The sequence below is a fragment of the Emydura macquarii genome, unplaced genomic scaffold (genome assembly GCF_026122565.2).
Source record: "Emydura macquarii macquarii isolate MOO-44397 ecotype Brisbane River unplaced genomic scaffold, CSIRO-AGI_Emac_v2 contig_1390, whole genome shotgun sequence".
NCBI classification, from domain to species: Eukaryota; Metazoa; Chordata; order Testudines; family Chelidae; genus Emydura; species Emydura macquarii.
This window is the reverse complement of record NW_027131527.1, coordinates 22,896,285-22,916,000: the sequence shown is the minus strand read 5'-3', so window position 1 is coordinate 22,916,000 and position 19,716 is coordinate 22,896,285. Positions and strand designations below refer to the sequence as shown.

At 38.0% G+C, this 19,716-nt stretch overlaps 1 protein-coding gene across 1 annotated transcript in view; it reads left to right on the top strand.

Moving 5' to 3' along the window:
* MARCHF5 (membrane associated ring-CH-type finger 5) overlaps nt 1-19,123 on the top strand; it is a 61,088-nt gene extending 41,965 nt beyond the window's left edge. Inside the window, exons 3-6 of the mRNA XM_067552882.1 lie at nt 6,955-7,085; nt 11,892-12,075; nt 12,562-12,728; nt 17,004-19,123. Of these exons, the coding sequence (XP_067408983.1) occupies nt 6,955-7,085; nt 11,892-12,075; nt 12,562-12,728; nt 17,004-17,120 (599 nt within the window). The 3' untranslated portion in view covers nt 17,121-19,123. The remainder of the gene's footprint in view (nt 1-6,954; nt 7,086-11,891; nt 12,076-12,561; nt 12,729-17,003) is intronic.
* Nucleotides 19,124-19,716: the final 593 nt, after the last annotated feature.

The window sequence follows — 19,716 nt, the reverse complement described above, 5'->3', positions numbered from 1 at the left end:
TCTATATGTTATATCATATATCATATGAACATGTAACATCTATATGTTATATATCATATATCTAGAATGACATGTAAATTAAAATGCAAGCTCCTCAGATTAGAGAGACTATCTTTGTATTGTACAACTTCTGACACAAAAGTCTTATTGTGTATATGGGTTTCTGGGTGCTACCACTGTGTAAAATTAATGCAATCTGAAAAAATATACTTAGTTCTATTAACCAAAATAAAGTCAGGCATGGTCTACAAGAATAAATATACTGTCAAAATATACCAAAGTAATAGTCCACTTGCATTTAGAACTTACTTTTATTGTCTGTGATGATCTTGAAGGAATTGGCTTTTCTTAAAGTATTTCCATTAGTGTTGTGTTCTGCTAAAAATAAGTTGACTGGGTAATCCCAAAACAATTAGTCCTAATTTTGTCAGTTCTGGTTGCTGAAAGAAATAATAGTTTGAAGGCTTTTTTGCTGTAGCTCTCTGGAGCCTTATGGTTGTATACTTTGAGTTTTGAATATCTTCGAGTTCATCAACTAGTTTTTGTTTCAAAGATACAAACGATGAAAAATTACTGTACTATGAAAAATTCATCAGGAATTGGCTGTTAGTATCTTTACACTGGCCAAAAAAAAAGATTGTTTGTATATTTTTAAAAGAAGTTCTTAGAAGTAACAGAGAATTAAACTGAAGACTAGAAGCAGGAGTTTCTCCTTATGCCATGGATGAGTCTGAGGAGCAGAGTCCTGGTTAAAAGACAATCTGTGATATCCTTACCTTTTGATTAGTAAGAGTTGTGGTTATATGCAGGTAGTCCTATTTCTTGATTATTTGATTGTAACTGTAAAATTAACTTTATTTTCTGTTTAACTATCTGCCGCTCTCTGTAGTGTGTGTTTTTGTTTTGTTTTTGTTAAGATATATTAGGCACCCTTGCACCATATTGAATAGGGACATCCTTTCATTTCTGAAGTGTCAGGATGGGAATCCATAGTCAAGGCCTGGTGTCCGATGCAGCATATTATATCTAAATGTATTTGTTAAGGATCCTGAAAATATATGGTGCTACTTCCCATCCCCATTTTCCTTTTATTTAGGACCCTGCAGTCTAGACCAACAGCATTTAATCATTAAGAAGAACAAAAGGACAGGGAGGAACCTAATAGTGGGAGGGGTTGTGGCTGGTCAGGAATAAACATTTCTCTGAGCCGTTGTTTGTTTGCATGTATTACTGTGTTTTGTATTGGTATGTCATTAATCTGCGTATTGTGCAGATTTTATTTCTCATTTTAGAGATTCTCAAAGTTGAAAGGATAATTTTTACAGAAGTTTCACTTTATACCTGTTGAGCAATTAGGAAAAGTTCATCTTGGTATGACCTGCTGCATAGTAAAACCAGATTTCAAAGACTTGATCATTGGTATTCTTGATTTAGAAATTTCTAGAAGATCTTACAATATACATTGATATATTAGTGCTCCAAATGTATTTCAATAGAATTTTTAAGAACAGAATTGTCTTCAAACCTCACACAGTTACTACTGTTAAAATATTAAACCAAAGACAAATTGATGACATTCTGTAGTATTTGAAGAGTAATTAAAGCATAAATAATCTTTGTTTCACGTGTTAGAAGCAGGATGATTTATTTGGGAAAGACATTTTACATGCTTTAAAAATATATAAGATATAAATCTAGCCCTAGACAATTCAAAACATGGTCTTCAATTAGAATAAGCAAAATGGTACCTTTATTTTTGTGACAGTTTTAGTATTTACTTAGGAATAAGTTTGAAATTCTAACCTTAGAATGTGTGGTGTTTTGGGTTTTTGTTTTCATTTGGTATTTATTAATGTCTGTCTTATCTGCACCTGCTATGTAAAATGTATGGCGCTAATGTTTCCTTTGTAAAGATCTGACTTTATGTTTAAATTCAGAATTTTTCTGTATTTAAAATACCTGAAAATCAATTGGTGCAGGAAACATTCAAAGCTTTTAAGCTTCCTGATTATTGACGTGTTTAACATAAGATATGCAGGTATACGCTAGATATATAATACTCTGGTTTTAGGTTCTTTGAATCCTACTGGATGGAATCTTTTACATCAGCAATTTGTCTGAATCGTATAGATGCATACAAATATAGAACTGGAAGGGACTCTGTCAGGTCATCTAGTCCAATCCCCTGCACTGCAGCAGGACTAAGGGCATGTCTACACTAAAAATTAAGTTGACCTATGTTAGGTTGACTTATAGTCACCTCAGTAATTACTATGGTGGTTCATGTCCACACTGCCCTTCTGTTGGTGGTGCGCATCCTCACCAGGAGTGCTTCCACTGGCTTGAGAGAGGCAGTGTGTGGGAGTGAGAGCCTGGGATCTTCGCTCTGCATGCAGCTCCCTGCCGGGAGCCTGGGTGCTGCCTTGAGGCGCTCAGCTTCCCACCTTGGGCTGCTTGGAGCAAGGCTCCCACCTTGGAGCAATGTTGTAGCGTGTACACTGACAACATTAGGTTGCTGCCTTATGTCAGCCTAACCCTGTAGTGTAGCCCATGCCTACGTATTATCTAGGCCATCCCTGACAGGTGTTTGTCTAACCTGTTCTTAAACTCCAATGACGGCGATGCCATACATTCCCTAGGTAATTTGTTCCAGTTCTTAACTACCTTTATAGTTAAGAAATTTCTCCAGATGTCTAACCTAAATCTCCCTTGCTTCAATTTAAGCCCATTACTTCTTGTCCTGCCCTTCGTAGATACGGAAAACAATTTATTATGCTCCTCTTTAGAACAGCCTCTTGCGTACCTGAAGACTATTATCATGTCTCCCCCTCAATCTTTTCTTCTCCAGACTAAACAAACCCAGTCTTTTCAGTCTTTCCTCATAGATTGTTTCCTAGACCTTTTATCATTTTTTTTGTTCTCCTCTGGACTTTCTCCAGTTTATCCACATCTTTCCTGAAGTGTGGTGCCCGGAACTAGACTCAGTACTCCAGTTGAGGCCTTATTAGTGCTGAGTAAAGTAAAATAATTACTTCTCATGTCTTGCTTACAACACTCCTGTTAATACATCCTAAAATGATGTTTGCTTTTTTTTGCAACGGTTCTAGGTTGTTGAGCCACATTGAGTTTGTGAACCACTACCTTCCTAGGCAGTCATTTCCTGTTTTATGTTTGTGCAATGGATTATTCCTTCCAAAGTGTAGTACTTTGCATTTGTCCTTATTGAATTTCATCCTATTTAATTGTGACCATTTCTCCAGTTTGTCAAAATCATTTTGAATTCTAATTCTGTCCTCCAAAGCGCTTGCAACCCCTCCCAGCTTGGTATTGTCCACAGTCTTTAAAAGTGTACTATCTATGCCATTATCCAAATCAGTTATGAAGATATATAATAGAACTGGACCCAGGACAGATCCATTGATGAAGGATAATGAAAAGTAATTATTTCACTTGACCGTGAAGACATGCTTACTTTTGAAACAAATGTTTTCTGTATGAAAAGAAGCTTTAATTTAAATGCCAATGTTGTAACCATCAACACATTTTAAAACAATGGTTTTATGCATAATTTACCAAATTAGAACTAATTTCTATTTGCTAATCATAAGCAAAGATGCATAGTTACACTTGTAAAGATGCATAGTTACAGTTGTAAAGAGTAACTTTTTGTCTTGAGAAATGTGGATTGATGACCTCTGAAACATGTGTTATGAATAAATGGAGGATTTTAGCAGCTTCTAACATAGCAATATTCTGATTGCTCTGACTGTCATTAATATACACTGGCAGCAAATACAGATAATATAACAGAAATGTGGATGTAAAAGTCTAAAATCAGACTTCTAACCAATAAATATCAATTCATTTGAATGGTTTATATAGCCATAAAGTAATTTTGCCTGAAGAGAGGCCACACTAAGAATGTTCAATCAGGGCAAATTGCAAAGAATGGGGCAGACGATCCCCAAAATAGTGGCTTATTCTAATAAATTAGATTCCCCAAGTCAGCAACAAAGGAGCTTCTACAATACCAGACTGATTACACAGAAGCAAAAAAAATTCAGTTTCCCTTAAGCAGCCTAGCCCTGGGCTCCCACCCAGTCAGCCAAGTCAAATATGGTGAGGATTACTTAAAATCTTATTCATCAAATATAAAGTTAACCAATCCCAAGAGATCAGACACATTACCCACCAGATCAATGAATATTGCAGATCTTACCCAAAATACACGCTTACAGCCAATTCTTATCAACTAAACTACGATTTATTTAAAAAGAAAAGTGATTGTAGTTAAAAATCATTATACATACAGATATGAGTAAAGTTCTTAGGTCAGTTTCATAGTGGAGATGGTGAGTGTTGAGTTGTAAAAAGTCTTACCAGGATAAATTCCACAGGTTATATAGTCCAAAAGGTAGTCCATGTATAGAGTTTGTTCAGATCCCTCCATAGGAGTTTGCATATTGCATATTACCTATTCTTCATCCAAGGAATGCCTGCTCTGTTATCTGCTATCAAGAGGCTATCCCTAGCCCACTAGAGAACTATAAAAGAACTCTTGGACCTGATCCTGTCATCTCAGATCTGCTTAAACTTGTTAGGGGAAGTTCAAGCCACAAGACTGAGGTCTCCAGGTACCTTGATAGCAGATAACAGAGCAGGCATTCCTTGGATGAAGAATAGGTAATATGCATTGTTGCTTTGAAGTCCATTCCTATTTCCTATGTATACACAGGTAAACCTGTAGTATTAATTAACATAAGGCACTTATTCATTCAAACTATCAAGGCATTTCATTATGGCACAGACAATTGAAGCTTAAGACAATGTAAGTAATATTATTTCCTGCAATATCTTAGATCTTTGATCTTAAGGTTAACTGAACCATCCTCCTGAATAATATAATGTAATTAAGACATGAAAGGGAATTAGCATCCACAAGCTAATCTGGTTACATTGTTAACACCTAACAAGATATAGGTAAACACTGACAAATACAATTACATTATTTACCTCTAAGAGTACAGAACTCTTGTCCATTTAACACGGCTTTGATAATTATCTACAAGGAGTGGTACCACTTCAATACTTCCCTAATACATCCTTACAGGTTGATTTTTGGATCACTCAGCCTGCAGGTTGCTTAAACCTAGGTGGCTCAGTGTCACACCGAGTATTAAGGAGAGATCTTAATGTAGAAAGAATTATGGCTTGGCAGACAAGCTCAGGAAGGACAATCGTTAGGTAGGGGGAGCATGGAAGAAAGCATGGCAGAACAGAAAAAAGGGTAAAAAGACTAGTCATCACTGAGTAATTGATGAAGTATCAATTTGCTGATTGGGCACATTAAATAGTAAGTGATAAAATATTTTTTGTATAAAAAAATCATTTAAAAAATTTATACACACTTCAGCTTCCCTGCTGATGTTCAGAAGGATCTTTTTGGTGAGTCTGAAAGGAACACTTTTCTGTCTGTGCACATACCTGTCTGTGGCTTTTTTGGGTATGTTGACATGGTGATAAGACTTGTGGCATAGCCAGGGCTGCCCCGGGTCAATTGACTTGGGCTCGGTAAAATTGCAGTGTAGATGTTCAGGTTTGGGCTGGAGTCTCTGCTCTGGAACCCTCCCCCCTCATGACTCCAGTCCTAGTCTGAAAGTCTACACTGCAGTTTGATAGTCCAAGAGCCATGAGCCCAAGTCAGCTGACCTGAGCCAGCTCACAGGCCTTTTATTGCAGTGTAGACATACCCTTAGATTTAAGCTTTAGCTTTGTTGTGGCTCTTCTTGCAGATGGAAGAAGGTGCACTTGAGCGCCCCTACCCCCTGAGCTGGGGAATAATGTAAAAATGTGATGCAACAGTCTGGAAATAAAGTTGGCCATCAACAAAACAGTGAAACTGCCTATTCACATAGTGCTGTCAGAGGCACAAAATAAAGTCAAGAAAAAAGGTTTTTCTCCTGTCTTGGGGTCACTTCCAACAATTGTAGGTACAACATTTTCCATTAGTAAGAAGATTTCAAATTGACAATGTCCTTCTAATTTTTCCTTGAGAATAGGACAAGGTTTCAGTAGAACAGTCCTCTCAAATTGAGAAAAAAAGCTGTCTGATCTCAGAGTATGAAACACTATTTAAATTATATCTAGTTTTTTCTCTGAAAGGCTAAGTACATAAAATATCCGAAGTCCCCGGAAATGGCAGATGTAGCTGTACAATTGCTAGGAGATTTAGGTAATTAAAAATTGGTGCTAGTCTTATACAGAAGATGTCTGCCAACTATATTAAAGCATTACCAAGGTAACACTTTATTGGATTCACATACAATATGTTACATCTAATTATCAAATGAAGTATCCGGTAAAGGGGATTCGTGTGCATGCACGTGCGAGTATACATATTCTCAATTTCCCCTTTTTCAAAGAATACCTGAATTGTTTTGAGTCTGTCTTGCTGACATGCTGAGACTGCAACTGATCACCATATTCAGAGTTGGCAAGTAATTTGACAGGGACGGTGGGGGGGGTTACCCTTGTGTGGCATAGGGTAGAAGTCACTTGCTAGGATCATCTGGGTATATCTCATTAAATCAGTTCCCTGCCATTTCACAGGTCTCAGGGATTGGTGAACCTCAGTCCCTTCTGTTCTCTGTCTATTGCACACAATAGTGTAGTCTCCTGAGGGCTGTAATGCTTTGCTCTAAGGCTGGTTGTTTGGCTTGCTGTGGGGGCAACATTTAGTGGCCTGTGAGAGAGAGAGTGTGTGTGTGCGCTCGTGTGCGCACACATTATTTTTATGTATATGTGGTCAGACTAAACATTCTGATGGTCCCTCAGGCCTTAAACTCTGATTGTAATTCTAAAGTTTTCTAAATTAATCAGTTTACGTGGTAATGATACAATTATTGTTTTTTATTACAATATCCTTTTGAAACATCCTTCTCCTTTCTGTTGTAGGTCCAGTTGTTTACGTCTTGGACCTTGCAGATCGGCTGATCTCAAAAGCATGTCCATTTGCTGCAGCAGGAATAATGGTGGGCTCTATCTACTGGACAGCTGTCACCTATGGAGCTGTGACAGTGATGCAGGTTCTAGTTCTCTTAATTTTCTTAAAATTCTCTTAGCTGAATTTTTTCCTTTTATATTTTAAAATTGGTGCTAGTTTAGAGCTGAAGTAGACATAGCTGGGTGTGACAGAATAACAAATGGCATCTATTCTTTAGTTCAGAGGCAGTGATTTCTTGGAATACGAAAGGGATGTAAAAGCACTACTGGTAGAAGATTCTAAAACAATAGCCTGATACTGATGAGTACAATATGGATTCCAACTATCTCTTGTTTTAAAAGAGAGTTGGAATCCCTGTTGTACTCATCAGTATCAGTATCACATCAAGCAAACTTCTTGACCATTTGCATCATCATGATGGCAAATCACAGAGGAATATGGCCTCTTTGCCGATTGAGCACTACCTGCATCAGTCTCTGGCTAGGTTCTTAAAATGGTCTGGCCTATATATTCTATTTATTGGTTCTGTTCAAACTTTGCTAATGATGATGAAACTTACAGCGTGAATCTTTTATTTTTAATTATTGGGTTTGGGTCCAATTTCATTTTTTTAAAAAATCATGGCACTGGAAAACTGAAAGATTGGATGGCTTTATAGGGTTAGCAACAGAATATTGAGCCCTTCTAGTTGCCTGCTCAAATCCAGTCTGTGGTCAATAGTGACTGAAAACTGTTATTGCTGATGGCTGTTTTTCCTGTGTAAAATAAGTTTGTTCTTGGCCTCACTCTGTTTCCTAGAGAAAAGGTGTCAGGTACTAATAATAATAAATAATAATAATAATTGGAAGACTATAAAGAGGCCATTGATTGAACAGACTTGAAAACAAAACTTCATATTTACTTATGGAATCCTTCCTCCTTGGGATTGAGGTGTGGTGGTAAAACAAAGTGGAGTATCCTGCTTTACCGCTGCCTTTGTTGTACAAAGAGAATTTAAAGTGCAGTTCTACTTTGGAAAGTGACTTATGTAAAACAACAAACAAAAAAACCCTAGCGTATTGAGAGGTTCCATGTTTACTTTCTTCCAGTGACTCAGTTGAAAGTAAAAAGCTGTTTCTTTTCTAACTGCCATTTCTGCAAACTTGCACTTGAACTGTAGCAAAAATGCTGGAAGCTGCTAATCTTGCCTATGAGTGTTCCCACATGGCCTACCCCAATTCAACTGAATTGGTGGGAATTTTTTTTTCTAAAAATGACCTGCAGTCGGCAAGACCAAAACAAGCTCTTTCATGGAACTTGCAGCCAGAAGGGACCATTATGATCACTTAATCTGGTCCCCTACATAATGAAGGCCAAATAATTTTGCCCAGTAATTCCTACATCAAACCCACAACTTGTTATTGTCATTTGTTTTAAATTTACTTCAATCTTTATTTACCAGAGGAGGATTCAGAAGTTACTTTATGGTAACTGCTACCAAATATTGCACAGCACAAACATACAATTTTAAAAGAAAGTTGGCAGGCTAGTGAGTCTAAGTGAGTCTTGAGAGTATTTTAACAAGCCACATGAACTATTATAGTTTCTTCTTGGCCTGAACTGGTTTTTGTAGAGTTGCTGTGCACTTTTAGAACCATTTACTGTGTTCCATCTCAGAAGGATGAACAATTTTGATGATGTTCCTCTGTATGCTTGTAAGACCCTTTTGGAATAGAAAGTACTATCTACATACAGTAAATGAAAGATTGGGTCTCCAATTTTGGATTATATGTGATCACTTCAATGATAGCTCTGCCATTGTAAAGAGGCTGCATAAACCTAGCAGAAATGGCTACTTTGGAATCCCCTGATGATGTAGGATGCCCCAGATGGCAGAGAGATGACAAAACTACTTTATGTTGCTGACCCTTCCCCCTGGCTCGCATATTCTCAGTTGCTGCCATGGCCCTTATGGGACCATTGCAGCAAATGTAATTTTGGATTACATTACTTAGAATTGTAGCTTTATTAATAATAAAGCTATTAATTAGTGATACAGGTACCAGCCCCTGCCTTTAGCTATCTCAACTGCTGTTATCCTGAGTCTTCTCTGCCACATATGGTAATAGGCTTTTTGTCAGTGACTAAACATGGAGTTTGAGAAAGTGGATTCTCAGTGCCATGAAGTGTTAGAGCATCATTAGAAAAGTTTGTTTTTGTAACATTTTCCAGCTCTCTTAGAACTGCATGGTGAAAATTTGACAGGATTGGCAGTTGAAAGGACTGTTGATCCCTCTAATTTTTTTTTTAATGGGCACCTGGCTTTAAGGAAATAAAAATTATGTCTAAAAATCAGCATGGTAGTTAATCCTAAATATGAACCACTTAATGAGTCTAATCCTTGGGAAATTGGTTAAATCCCAGGTGTATAAATTGAGCTGGCTAATTTCTTAAGATTTACTGTGGTCCTTGATTTGGAGAATGGCAGATTGGGGCATTATACTGGGGAAATGGAGACGTTTTTATCTGCTATATGGCGAGGCAGGCTAGAATTTGTGGGAAGAGTGAATTCACACTCATTCTCTTTTCCTCTTCCTAGGTTCTCTTTGGTTATGGGTAGTGTGTCTCTTTGTCTGTCTGTCTCTCTCTCTCCTGTTAAGTGTCAGACCCTTCTCCCTCTGTCCGATGGCCAGAGGAGAGGGGCATTAAGGGTAAGATTACACTTAAAATGCTGCAGCACTTCAGTGTAGATATTACCTATGCCAACAGGAAGGCTTTCCTTGTCAGCGTAAGTAATCCACCTTTCTGAGAGGTGGTAGCTAGGTTGACAGAAAAATTCTTCGGTGGACCTAGTGCTGTCTACACCAGGAGTTAGGTTGGTGTAGCTATGTGTCTGAGGGGTGTGGATTTTTTGCACATCCAAGAGACATAGCTATACTGATGTAAGTTCCTAGTGTAGACCAGGCCTAAATCAGTTGCAGATAGTCAGCTGCAGATGGATAGGGAATCAATATGGAGCAGATAGTGCTACTTCACTGGATTGTGGGGCCAGTAAGAAATAAAACAGGTGGGCATTTTGAAACTGGTGAAGCCCCATAGGGAAGGGACATATTGGGCCAGATGAGAGAGAATAAGGGGCTTGAATCTTTGAGGTGACAGAGAAAGTTGAGAAGGGTCTCATAGCTAACTCTCAGTTGGGAGGAGGTTTGTGATGAAGCTGAAGACAAATTCTGCATACTTTGTCTTTGATGCTCTAAGAATTAATTTACTCGTTTAGAATTTTTTTTGGTAGCAGTAACTTCAGCTAATAGAATCCTTATTACAGACTGTGGTGACTGATGCCCCTTTCAACAGTTTTGGAAGAATGAAGTAGACTTGCCTACTTAACTGAAAAAAAACTTCCAAAATGCTTTTGGGAGTACACTGTGGCTAGTTATCTTCAGAATATTTTCTTACCTGACATCACACCTATTCTACTGAAGCTCTGTTTTTGCTTTTATTTTTTTAAAGTGATCTTAAACAGTTCATTTGTGTGTTGTACGAAATAAAGCCTATACAGCTTATTTGTTTTGATTACAAACATATTAGGAAAAGTCCTTGTTCCATTTCTTTATTTTGCACTCTTCCTGGACTGTCATTTGAAAGTCATTCAAATGTTAATTCTTTCTAGAAGTGCATCAGTGATGGTACTAGCCTTGGTCAGTTTTGCCTCTCAAGACCTAAAGGGCAGGCACAGTTTTCAGAATTTAATGTTAGAGTTCTCAACCTATACAAAATCTGCTCTAAAGACTGTCTACAAAACTGTGTGTTTGAACATGTGCCTGCATCTTAGCAAGTATGTGTATATCAGTAGAGATTTGAGCATTTTGAAGGTATAGAACATTTCATGCTTCTCTTTTGTTGAAACAAGATGAGAGCATTTAGTCTGACAGTTGGGTTGGCTGGTCTTGACCTACACCAGTTAAAACGCATGATGTTAAATACAATCCAATTGTACTTATTTAAGAGTGACATTTTGCTAAAAATATGTGTACTACTAGTCACTTTACCATGAGGCTAAAATATGATTTTACATGTAGCTTTGACACTGCAAAAATCAGATTTTATTGTTGCACTAAGAAATTACCTTAAACCATTCAATAATGAAATGACAAAGTCCAAGTAAAGGTAAATCTTTTATTTTAGATTAGTATGTAGCATATAGAATAAAAATATAGTTGCTGTCTTTGTTGCATGGTATTAGCTGTTAACATTAGTTTAAAAAAGTCTCATTTATATGAGAAGCTGCATGTGCTACTGTTGTCATTGTAATGGGAAAATAGATCTATTTTTATGATGCAGAGAGACGGAATACCCACTAATAGTGCACACTCTACTTCTAAATAGTAAGTATCTCAAGCCCATTAATCATAAAATTCAGCTATCCATTTGTATTCTTAAATCATAGCTGCTGAGCAATTTTTAATCCCAGAATTAAAATTAATCTTTCCAAAGTTGTATGGCCTCCTGGGGATTTTAGAAGACATGCTATTGTACTATAAAGTAGCTTTAAAATATCTCAAGTAGAGACGTTAGGTTATTTATATGTAAACCTCACTAGGAGTAACAACATAAAGAAGCACATCTGCTCCTTTCTGGGTAAGGAGGAGTTAATCACGTAATGACTCACTAATGGAAGATGAGTCATGCAAGAACTGGAATTGATAACTCACCAATAACAAATTTCATAAGCAGTGAAGGGCACCACATGAGAAATTTCAACTTCAGGTAAAATTTAATAGGACTATTTTGAAGTTTAGATGCCTGGACAGTTGCAAACAAACCAATAAACTCTTTCAAAACTAGACACTTAAAGTATGTCCACTGCACAATCGCCAAATGACACTAAAACTTTTTGAACATTTCACAGGTTGTAGGTCATAAAGAAGGTCTTGATGTCATGGAGAGAGCTGATCCTTTATTTCTTTTGATTGGACTTCCCACCATCCCAGTCATGCTGATATTGGGCAAGATGATTCGCTGGGAAGACTATGTGCTCAGACTGTGGCGCAAATATTCTAACAAACTACAAATTCTGAACAGTATATTTCCAGGTAATACAATTATTTCTAAATGAAATGTGAAGTCTGTGTTCTGCCCAGGCAAGTTGAGAAGTGGATGAGGGCATTTTCCCTATCTGTAATGGGGATAATAATGCTCCCTTCCTTCTGACCCTTTATTTAACTAGTCTGTTTTTGATTATCTGCTCCTATGGGCAGGGCCTGTCTATCACTATGTGATTGCACAGTGCATAGCCCAATAGGGCCCTGAACTCCATTGAGGTCTCTGTGCTCTACTGTGCTGCAAATATTGAAATAAAAGAACTATCAATGAAAGTTTAGTGTGAGAAGCTAAAAGTTGATGCCTAAAAATAATTTCTTCATTTAATAAAATAGAATATGTACTGGAGAGAGGGATGCTTCCTAAAGAATAAAATTGGTAGATTGTATAAAACTAATTAGACTTGAAAGGCTAGATTCATAATGAAAACCAAATTTTAAGTGCTCTTCAGTTTAATTGGCAATATAATTTTTCTCTAGGAATCGGATGTCCTGTTCCTCGTATTCCAGCTGAGGCCAACCCTCTAGCAGATCACGTCTCTGCTACTCGTATTCTGTGTGGAGCGCTTGTCTTTCCTACTATTGCTACCATAGTTGGCAAGCTGATGTTCAGCAGTGTTAATTCTAATTTACAAAGGACAATCTTGGTAAGATGATTTAAGAAAATTATTTTTCAGAAATGGTAATAATAATGGTATAAGGAGTTGTAGTAAAGATTCTGTTTGAGAAAGGTAAAAGAGCATACACTGAAGTAGAATTTAGAATGGTATTTGACTGAAGTGCTTTTTCATAGGATGAGTATTTTCAAGATGCCTTGTCTAGATGAGCTGGAATCACCAGTGTAATTTCATCTAAAATGGGAGATTTATCTGCACCCAGAATTCTACACAGGATTTAAACAAACAAACAATCCCTACAAGTCCAAGGTCTGAACTAGCCCCAGAGCTGCAGCAGCACTGTACTAACATGTGGTGACCTGTACTCATTGAGAAGCAGGTCACCAGCTGGAGACTGGCCACCTGTGAATGTTGTTCATTCATCACCAACCAATTTATTATACGGAGATTGACTGTTGATGCTTTTGTCATGCAGATATGTGGTGCCATGCATCAGGTACTGTTGCACCAGGTTATTAAAGTTGGTAATGCTCAGGAGATTGATGGCTTTTCTTCACACGGGGTTCCCAAACTGTATTGGGGCAGTTCATGGTAACCATGTGCCTATCATTTGCCCCCTGCACCAGGCCCCAGAATTTATAAACTGAAAGGGGTATTGCTCCTTCAGGTTAGCTAGCTGCTCTGCTGTTGATAAGGGGCCTGTCTTCTGAGTGTTGCAGGTGCCCTGGTTGGGAGAGTAGGGAAAAAAATCCAAGTGACTACTGTTTATATTCCAGAGAGGCTGTAATAGCATTTTTAATGTATATTTATGATTTCTCCTCCTTGATATTCTTCCCAGTCTTGGAGGGATCTCAGAGGTAGTGAGTGGTGTGTGCAGGAGGAGGTCTAGACTGGGATTTTTGAGGGTGCAGTATCTGCTGTTTGGCTTTGCAGTTGTGCCTTGGAGGCTGTTGGGCGTTGAGAATTGTTCTCAGTTTGACTTTGTAGTTTTACTAGGTCTTGGAGGAGCTTACATGGGGTCAGTGTGGGGAAGTGGAGGTGAGCTGGATTGTAATCCCCTCTGCATGCTCTTTAGACTGTCCTGACTTCAATGATGTTGCACTGAGCTGGGTAACTAGGAGTCTGAGTGTGGCCTTATTTATTGTTTTGTTTTGTTTTTTTAAAAAAAGGCAAGGATTAGACCAACAAGATACATGGTGAAGTTATTCACAGTTCTGCAGGAGTGAAGGGTATTGTGAGCTGTGCCTGGGCCAAAGACTGTGCCACAATCCCATGTAACATCTATGAGCAATTTCTCAGTCTGCTTTCTCTCTCCTGCAGACATGTTGAAAATGCAGAGAAAAATAGAGCCTAGCTTGCCCACAAAGAGATGAAGGATAGGATGGAGAGAGTGGAATCATGAGACTTTTTTAAACCTGACCTCAAGCCCCAGTATTCTGTTGGTTTCCACCTGACTTCTACTATGCATCCCACACTGTGTAGTGATAAAAATCCGAGAATGAACAGTGCTCAGCAGCAAAACACAGGACTATGGTATTACCCTCTCCCAAAATGCCACACACTTAGTACACAACAAATACCCACTGTGGGTGCACAATGATGCAAACTGAAAGAGGGCACAGCCATGTGCACATTATTAGTATGGTTTATGTATAGCACTCCAAATAGCACATGTCAACTCCGTATGAACTAAACTGTGATTGCACAGTGCATAGCCCAATAGGGCCCTGAACTCCATTGAGGTCTCTGTGCTCTACTGTACTGCAAATATTCAAATAAAATAGAGTGGATTCTGCACTGATTGTTTGAAGTTTTAGCTGCTCTCAATCTCTCTATGTAAGCCTTTGAAAAGTCTTTAAGAGCTGTGTAGCTTTGTTGTCCCTGAGGTAAGCTTCTTTTCCTGTATGAATGCTTATTACAGGTATACATACGTCAACAGGGAGCTGTAATCTTAGTACCTTTACAGGCATGCAAGGCCCATCTCTACTTCCTGCAAACAGACTGATGACCATCATAGAATTGGAAGGGACCTCAGGAGGTCATCTAGTCCAACCCCCTGCTCAGAGCAGGACTAACCTCAGCTAAATAATCCCAGCGAGGGTTTTGTCAAGCCGCAGCTTTAAAAACCTCTAAAGATGGAGATTCCACCACCTCCCTAGGTAACCCATTCCAGTGCTTCACCACCCTCCTAGTGAAAAACTTTTTCCTAATGTCCAACCTAGACCTCTCCAACTGCAACTTGAGACCGTTGCTCCTTGTTCTGTCATCTGCCACCACTGAGACCAGCCTAGCTCCATCCTCCCTGGAACTCCCTTTCAGGTAGTTAAAGGCTGCTATCAAATCCCCCCTCATTCTTCTCTTCTGTAGACTGAACAAGCCTAGTTCCTTCAGCCTCTCCTCATAAGTCTAGCTAGACTCTCTTTTCCAGTAACTGCTCTCTCAAAAATCTGTTGCATTTTGCCCAACTAAATATTTTTTTTTATTTTTAATATGCTATTGGTGGGGGGTGGGAGGGGGAGGTAGGGTAGAGGTTGTGGCTGTGCCATAGTGATGGCTGCCATTCTAGGCAGGCAAATGGAGTTGGGGGATGGATGGCATTTGCCAGGTGGGACAGATGTGGGGAGAGAAATAGGTAGTTGGGCATATGCCCTCCATGGCATGGACTTGTGAACAGTTGATGGTTGGGTCGTTATCATGAGACCGAATCAGATTGCCTGGCCAGATCAGCTGCCATTTGAAAACGTGTACAGGGTTGAAAACACACAGGATGAGTGGGGGATGAGCGGGAGGCAGGCAGGGCCTGGAGATGTGGAAAGACTCCTAGCTCTCATCCTCCCAAAGCTATAGCTGTGGGGCACCCAGAAGAGAAACTAGCAGTATAGCTTCCATAAGATCTTCCCAGGGTTTCTGCCTGGGAATATGGCTCGCTTTCTACATAGCACCCCTTAGAGCCTGGGTCCTGAAGAGATCTAGGGAGAGCTCTTCACTGCCCTCCTCAGGTTCCTCCTCCAGTGACTCTTGCTGCTTGTCCTCAGGGAGAGGCATCAGAGTCTACAGTCTTCTTTGGTTTCGTAGTGGTGTAATTGCTCAGAATCCTGTCCAGCTCCTCAAAAAATGGACAGGTTAAATTTCTATGGCTTGTCTGTTTCCTGGCATCTGTTTTTAATGCAAATTCTCTCAAGCTGTTGACTCTATTCAGCCCTGGTTGGTGTCTCCATTGTGATTCCTTGCCAATTAGATGTCCACAAACACAACTTTATTCTGATGGGTGGCCTCAAAAGCTTGCTGCATTGATGCTTCTCTGCAGATGGCAAAGAGAGAGAGAAAGAGGGTCTCAGCACCTCTCCAAGCTGCTACTCCAGGCATGTTGAAAAGGATTGTGGAGTAATATCACAGCAAGGCTGATATATATTGAATATATTTCTATTCAAATCCAGGAGCAAATGGGCAAATTCTGACCCTGTGCCAGTTTTTAAAGGATGGAGGGGGCATCCAGTCAGTTTGACCCTAGAGCAGTGAGGGCAGTCAGATAAACAGCCAGTTCCGTAATGAACGCCTGCAAAGGAGTGTAGAGTAGCAGTTGGAGGACTGTCAAAATAGTGCATGGCAGCATTGCATGCACCCAAACAATGGATGGCACTAACTCAGTTCACATTGAACTCAGTGTGGTTTGAAAGAGGACTCCAAGGTTTGCACTAAATGCAAAGTTAGTGCGTGCTAATGAATTGCATCTCATATATGCAGGCATTTTCACACCAGATTAATTAAAGTGAGTGGGGACTAAATCCCCTGTGTGGACACGTCCTAAAGACCACTTGGGATCTGTTCGAAGGCTTTTTACAACCTTGAGGGCTAAAAACATATCTTTAATGAAAACTTACGTTTTACAGAAACTGATGGTTTTGATACTTGCCCCCTAGCAAGTGGATTTTTCAAGTTCTGACTAGTTTAGTGGGACTGGGAATTAGTGTGTTGATTATTATATATTCTGGGAAAAGTCTCATTTTTGTTCTTTAATATGATGTTTTCATTTTTTGTCAATTCGTAAGTGAATAAAAGCTTCCAAAATAAGTTATAAACCACCATGTAATTCTTTTATGTAACATGAACATCTATAATACTCTATTGTGACAAAACTTTGCCACAAATATTCATTTGTAATTGCCCTAATTAGCCTAACTTCAAAGGAAATACTTGTTCAAAAAACGATAATCTTTTTACAACTAAGTTAGAAGAAAATTGTGAGAAGATGTGATATTGAACTTGTTCTGTAAGCTTTTTTTAAAAACTCTCTCTCTATTTCAGGGTGGAATTGCGTTTGTTGCTATAAAAGGAGCTTTTAAAGTTTACTTCAAACAACAGCAATATTTACGACAAGCTCACCGCAAAATTTTAAATTACCCTGAGCAAGAAGGAGCATAAGGCTGTGATCGCCAGCTGTCATACAATCTCATCTACCAAATTCTCCTGTATAGATTCCATCGTTACTGTACAGTAGTGAATTGTGATAAGTTGCTGCTCCTATTTTTTCTTCAAATATAATAAAGCACTTTCTTGTGGCAGGGTAAATCCGCTCAGTAATCACTGAACCTAAGAATGTGATTTGTTTTCATTTTTGTGCATTTCCTTTATGACAGGCAGGCATCTGAATCATTTTCTTCATCCACATATGCTGAATTTAAAAAAAAAAATCAAATTGTGCAGTTACTTATCAATGCAGTGTGTATCCAAATGCCTTCTTTTATATGCTTAATAAAGTATCTGCACAATATTTGCATTCAGACCATCCAATTCAACACTTAGGATACCATGGAGGGATTTTAAAGAAATTTTGTTTGAGTAGCTTATTGCCAAGGGGAAGCGTTTCTTGGATTTGAGCCAATAAGGATTCCTTTGTTCGCAGCTGAAGTGCTGCAATAGATGCAAAATAGAAGGTCTAAAATATATAGAATTGGATAGACAAGCAAAAGTCTTTTCTAAAGGGTCCACATAAGCCAACTTTGACCACCTAGAGTACTAGATAGTATATGGCTTCCAGCTAATTATGTCATCTAACTGTATTGTCAGCAGTGCCTAGTATTTCTATGTCATGGCTCATTGGCTGTCTTGTAACTATTATTCTATCCACCTCTAGAGAAATTACCTGGCAAAGTGAATTTCAATCACTTATATTTTGTAATTAGATCAGCTATTTAGTAATAGAAAATTTGTATTGAGTTTTTGTGATTATGCAATTAACTACTCAAATAAAAAAATAGTGGTAGAGGCTAGAGAGAGCATTGGACAATGAGAAGGTAACTTGATTCTCATCTGTCAGCGTACAGACTAAAGGATAAAACTTAATTCTGTAATAAATTAAGATAATTGATTGCAATAGTAAAAGCCTACTATAAAATACAGTTTAGTGGCCTGTCAAAAAGGGACACACTAGCACTTAATCAGTAATTTTATTTGTTCATAAATCCACATTTTTCAATGGAAATTAGCAATTACTGTACCAGTGTTAGTGTTAATTTAGAGTACTGTTTGACAAACAATGGCCATTTAATATAAATGCAAAATTTAGCCTGGATTTACAGTAATTGCAATTGATGTATAGCCATTGAATTTTTTTTTAAAGTTCTGATTCTTAAAGTTGTTTCCTATTTTTTATTCATGATAGTATGTCAAATGCTTGGAGAAGGGTAAGCGTTTCCCCATAGTGAAGTATTGGTAAGTAAATGTTGCTTTTCACCACAAATGAAGCAACTATAAAGTGGACTTCATGTCTGATTGCAATAATGTATGTTAGTGATACTTAAACTATGGTATCTTTTCTATATGTGTTACCTTAAATATTGAGAGTGTAATATTTTAGAAATGTATAAAGTATATATAATGGCCAACTAGTGTTCAGAAACTACAGTTGAAAATTATACATGCATAGCTCATACTTTGAAATTCTTGCTAAAATTATTGATAAATTGCTATAATCTTGTAAGTCTGCTGATTATATTGGTCTCAGAGTGGTCTGACTTTTTTATATATTTACGTACACAGCAGCAGCCTCTGAAGGGTGCTGATTTTCTGTAATATAAGTCTTCAAACATAATACATATTTCTTGCAGAATTCCTCAGTGCAAGGAGAAAGCTTTTCAGTGGTCTTCACTGTATAGATTTCCAACCACTTTATAATTGTTTTTTAAAGTCTCATGCAGAATTTAATAGTGCAAATTATTTGTTTTGACACTTTGTTCCACAGGAAAGCTAATTGTCTTTGAAAACTGAAGCTGTTGTACATCAGATGATTACAAAAGTACTGTGAAGAGTATAAAATGATTTAAACTTAGTGGCAGAGAGTTATTACTTTGGTTATTGTATTGTAAAATCTTGGTTTTAGAATTATAACCACATTGGTTTAGGTTGAATAAATATTTTTTACATTCTTTAGGTGTATTTTGTCCATTGAACAAATAGTGCCAAAGCCTATGAGAGAAGTAGGTTTTAAAATGGATAATTATTGAATCAAAATATACATTAATTTGTAATATACATCCCATGGTTAATCTATGGAATTTTTTAAAGCTTACACTATAAAGAAACACTTTCTTTTTAGCAGGGGCCAGGGAGGAGAAGAAACCTAACTGTGAAGGCTCCATTTAGTTTGATTGAACTTTAAGCATTTCTCTTTTCTTTCCCTCACTAATTTTCAATAAATGATGACGAGTGCATCATCTGAAATATGCCTATTTTTGTAAAATCAAAGCCATTCCTACAATTTGAAGAACTTAATATAATACTAATTTGGAGTTGGGGGAGACTAATGGCACTGGATTAATAGTGCAGTACAAAATGTATCTAGAAAATACACAGCTCTGAGGGAGGATAATGTGAGAAGACCTAAAACCACTAGTAGTGAGGAGTGTGCATCCTGCTACTTTCAGAGCAAGGAGCAGTGGCCTACAGCATTCCAGCACACATTCGGCACCTTGGTTTGTCTTTGCCATCCATTACGTAAACGTTTAGGTACTGCTTTCTA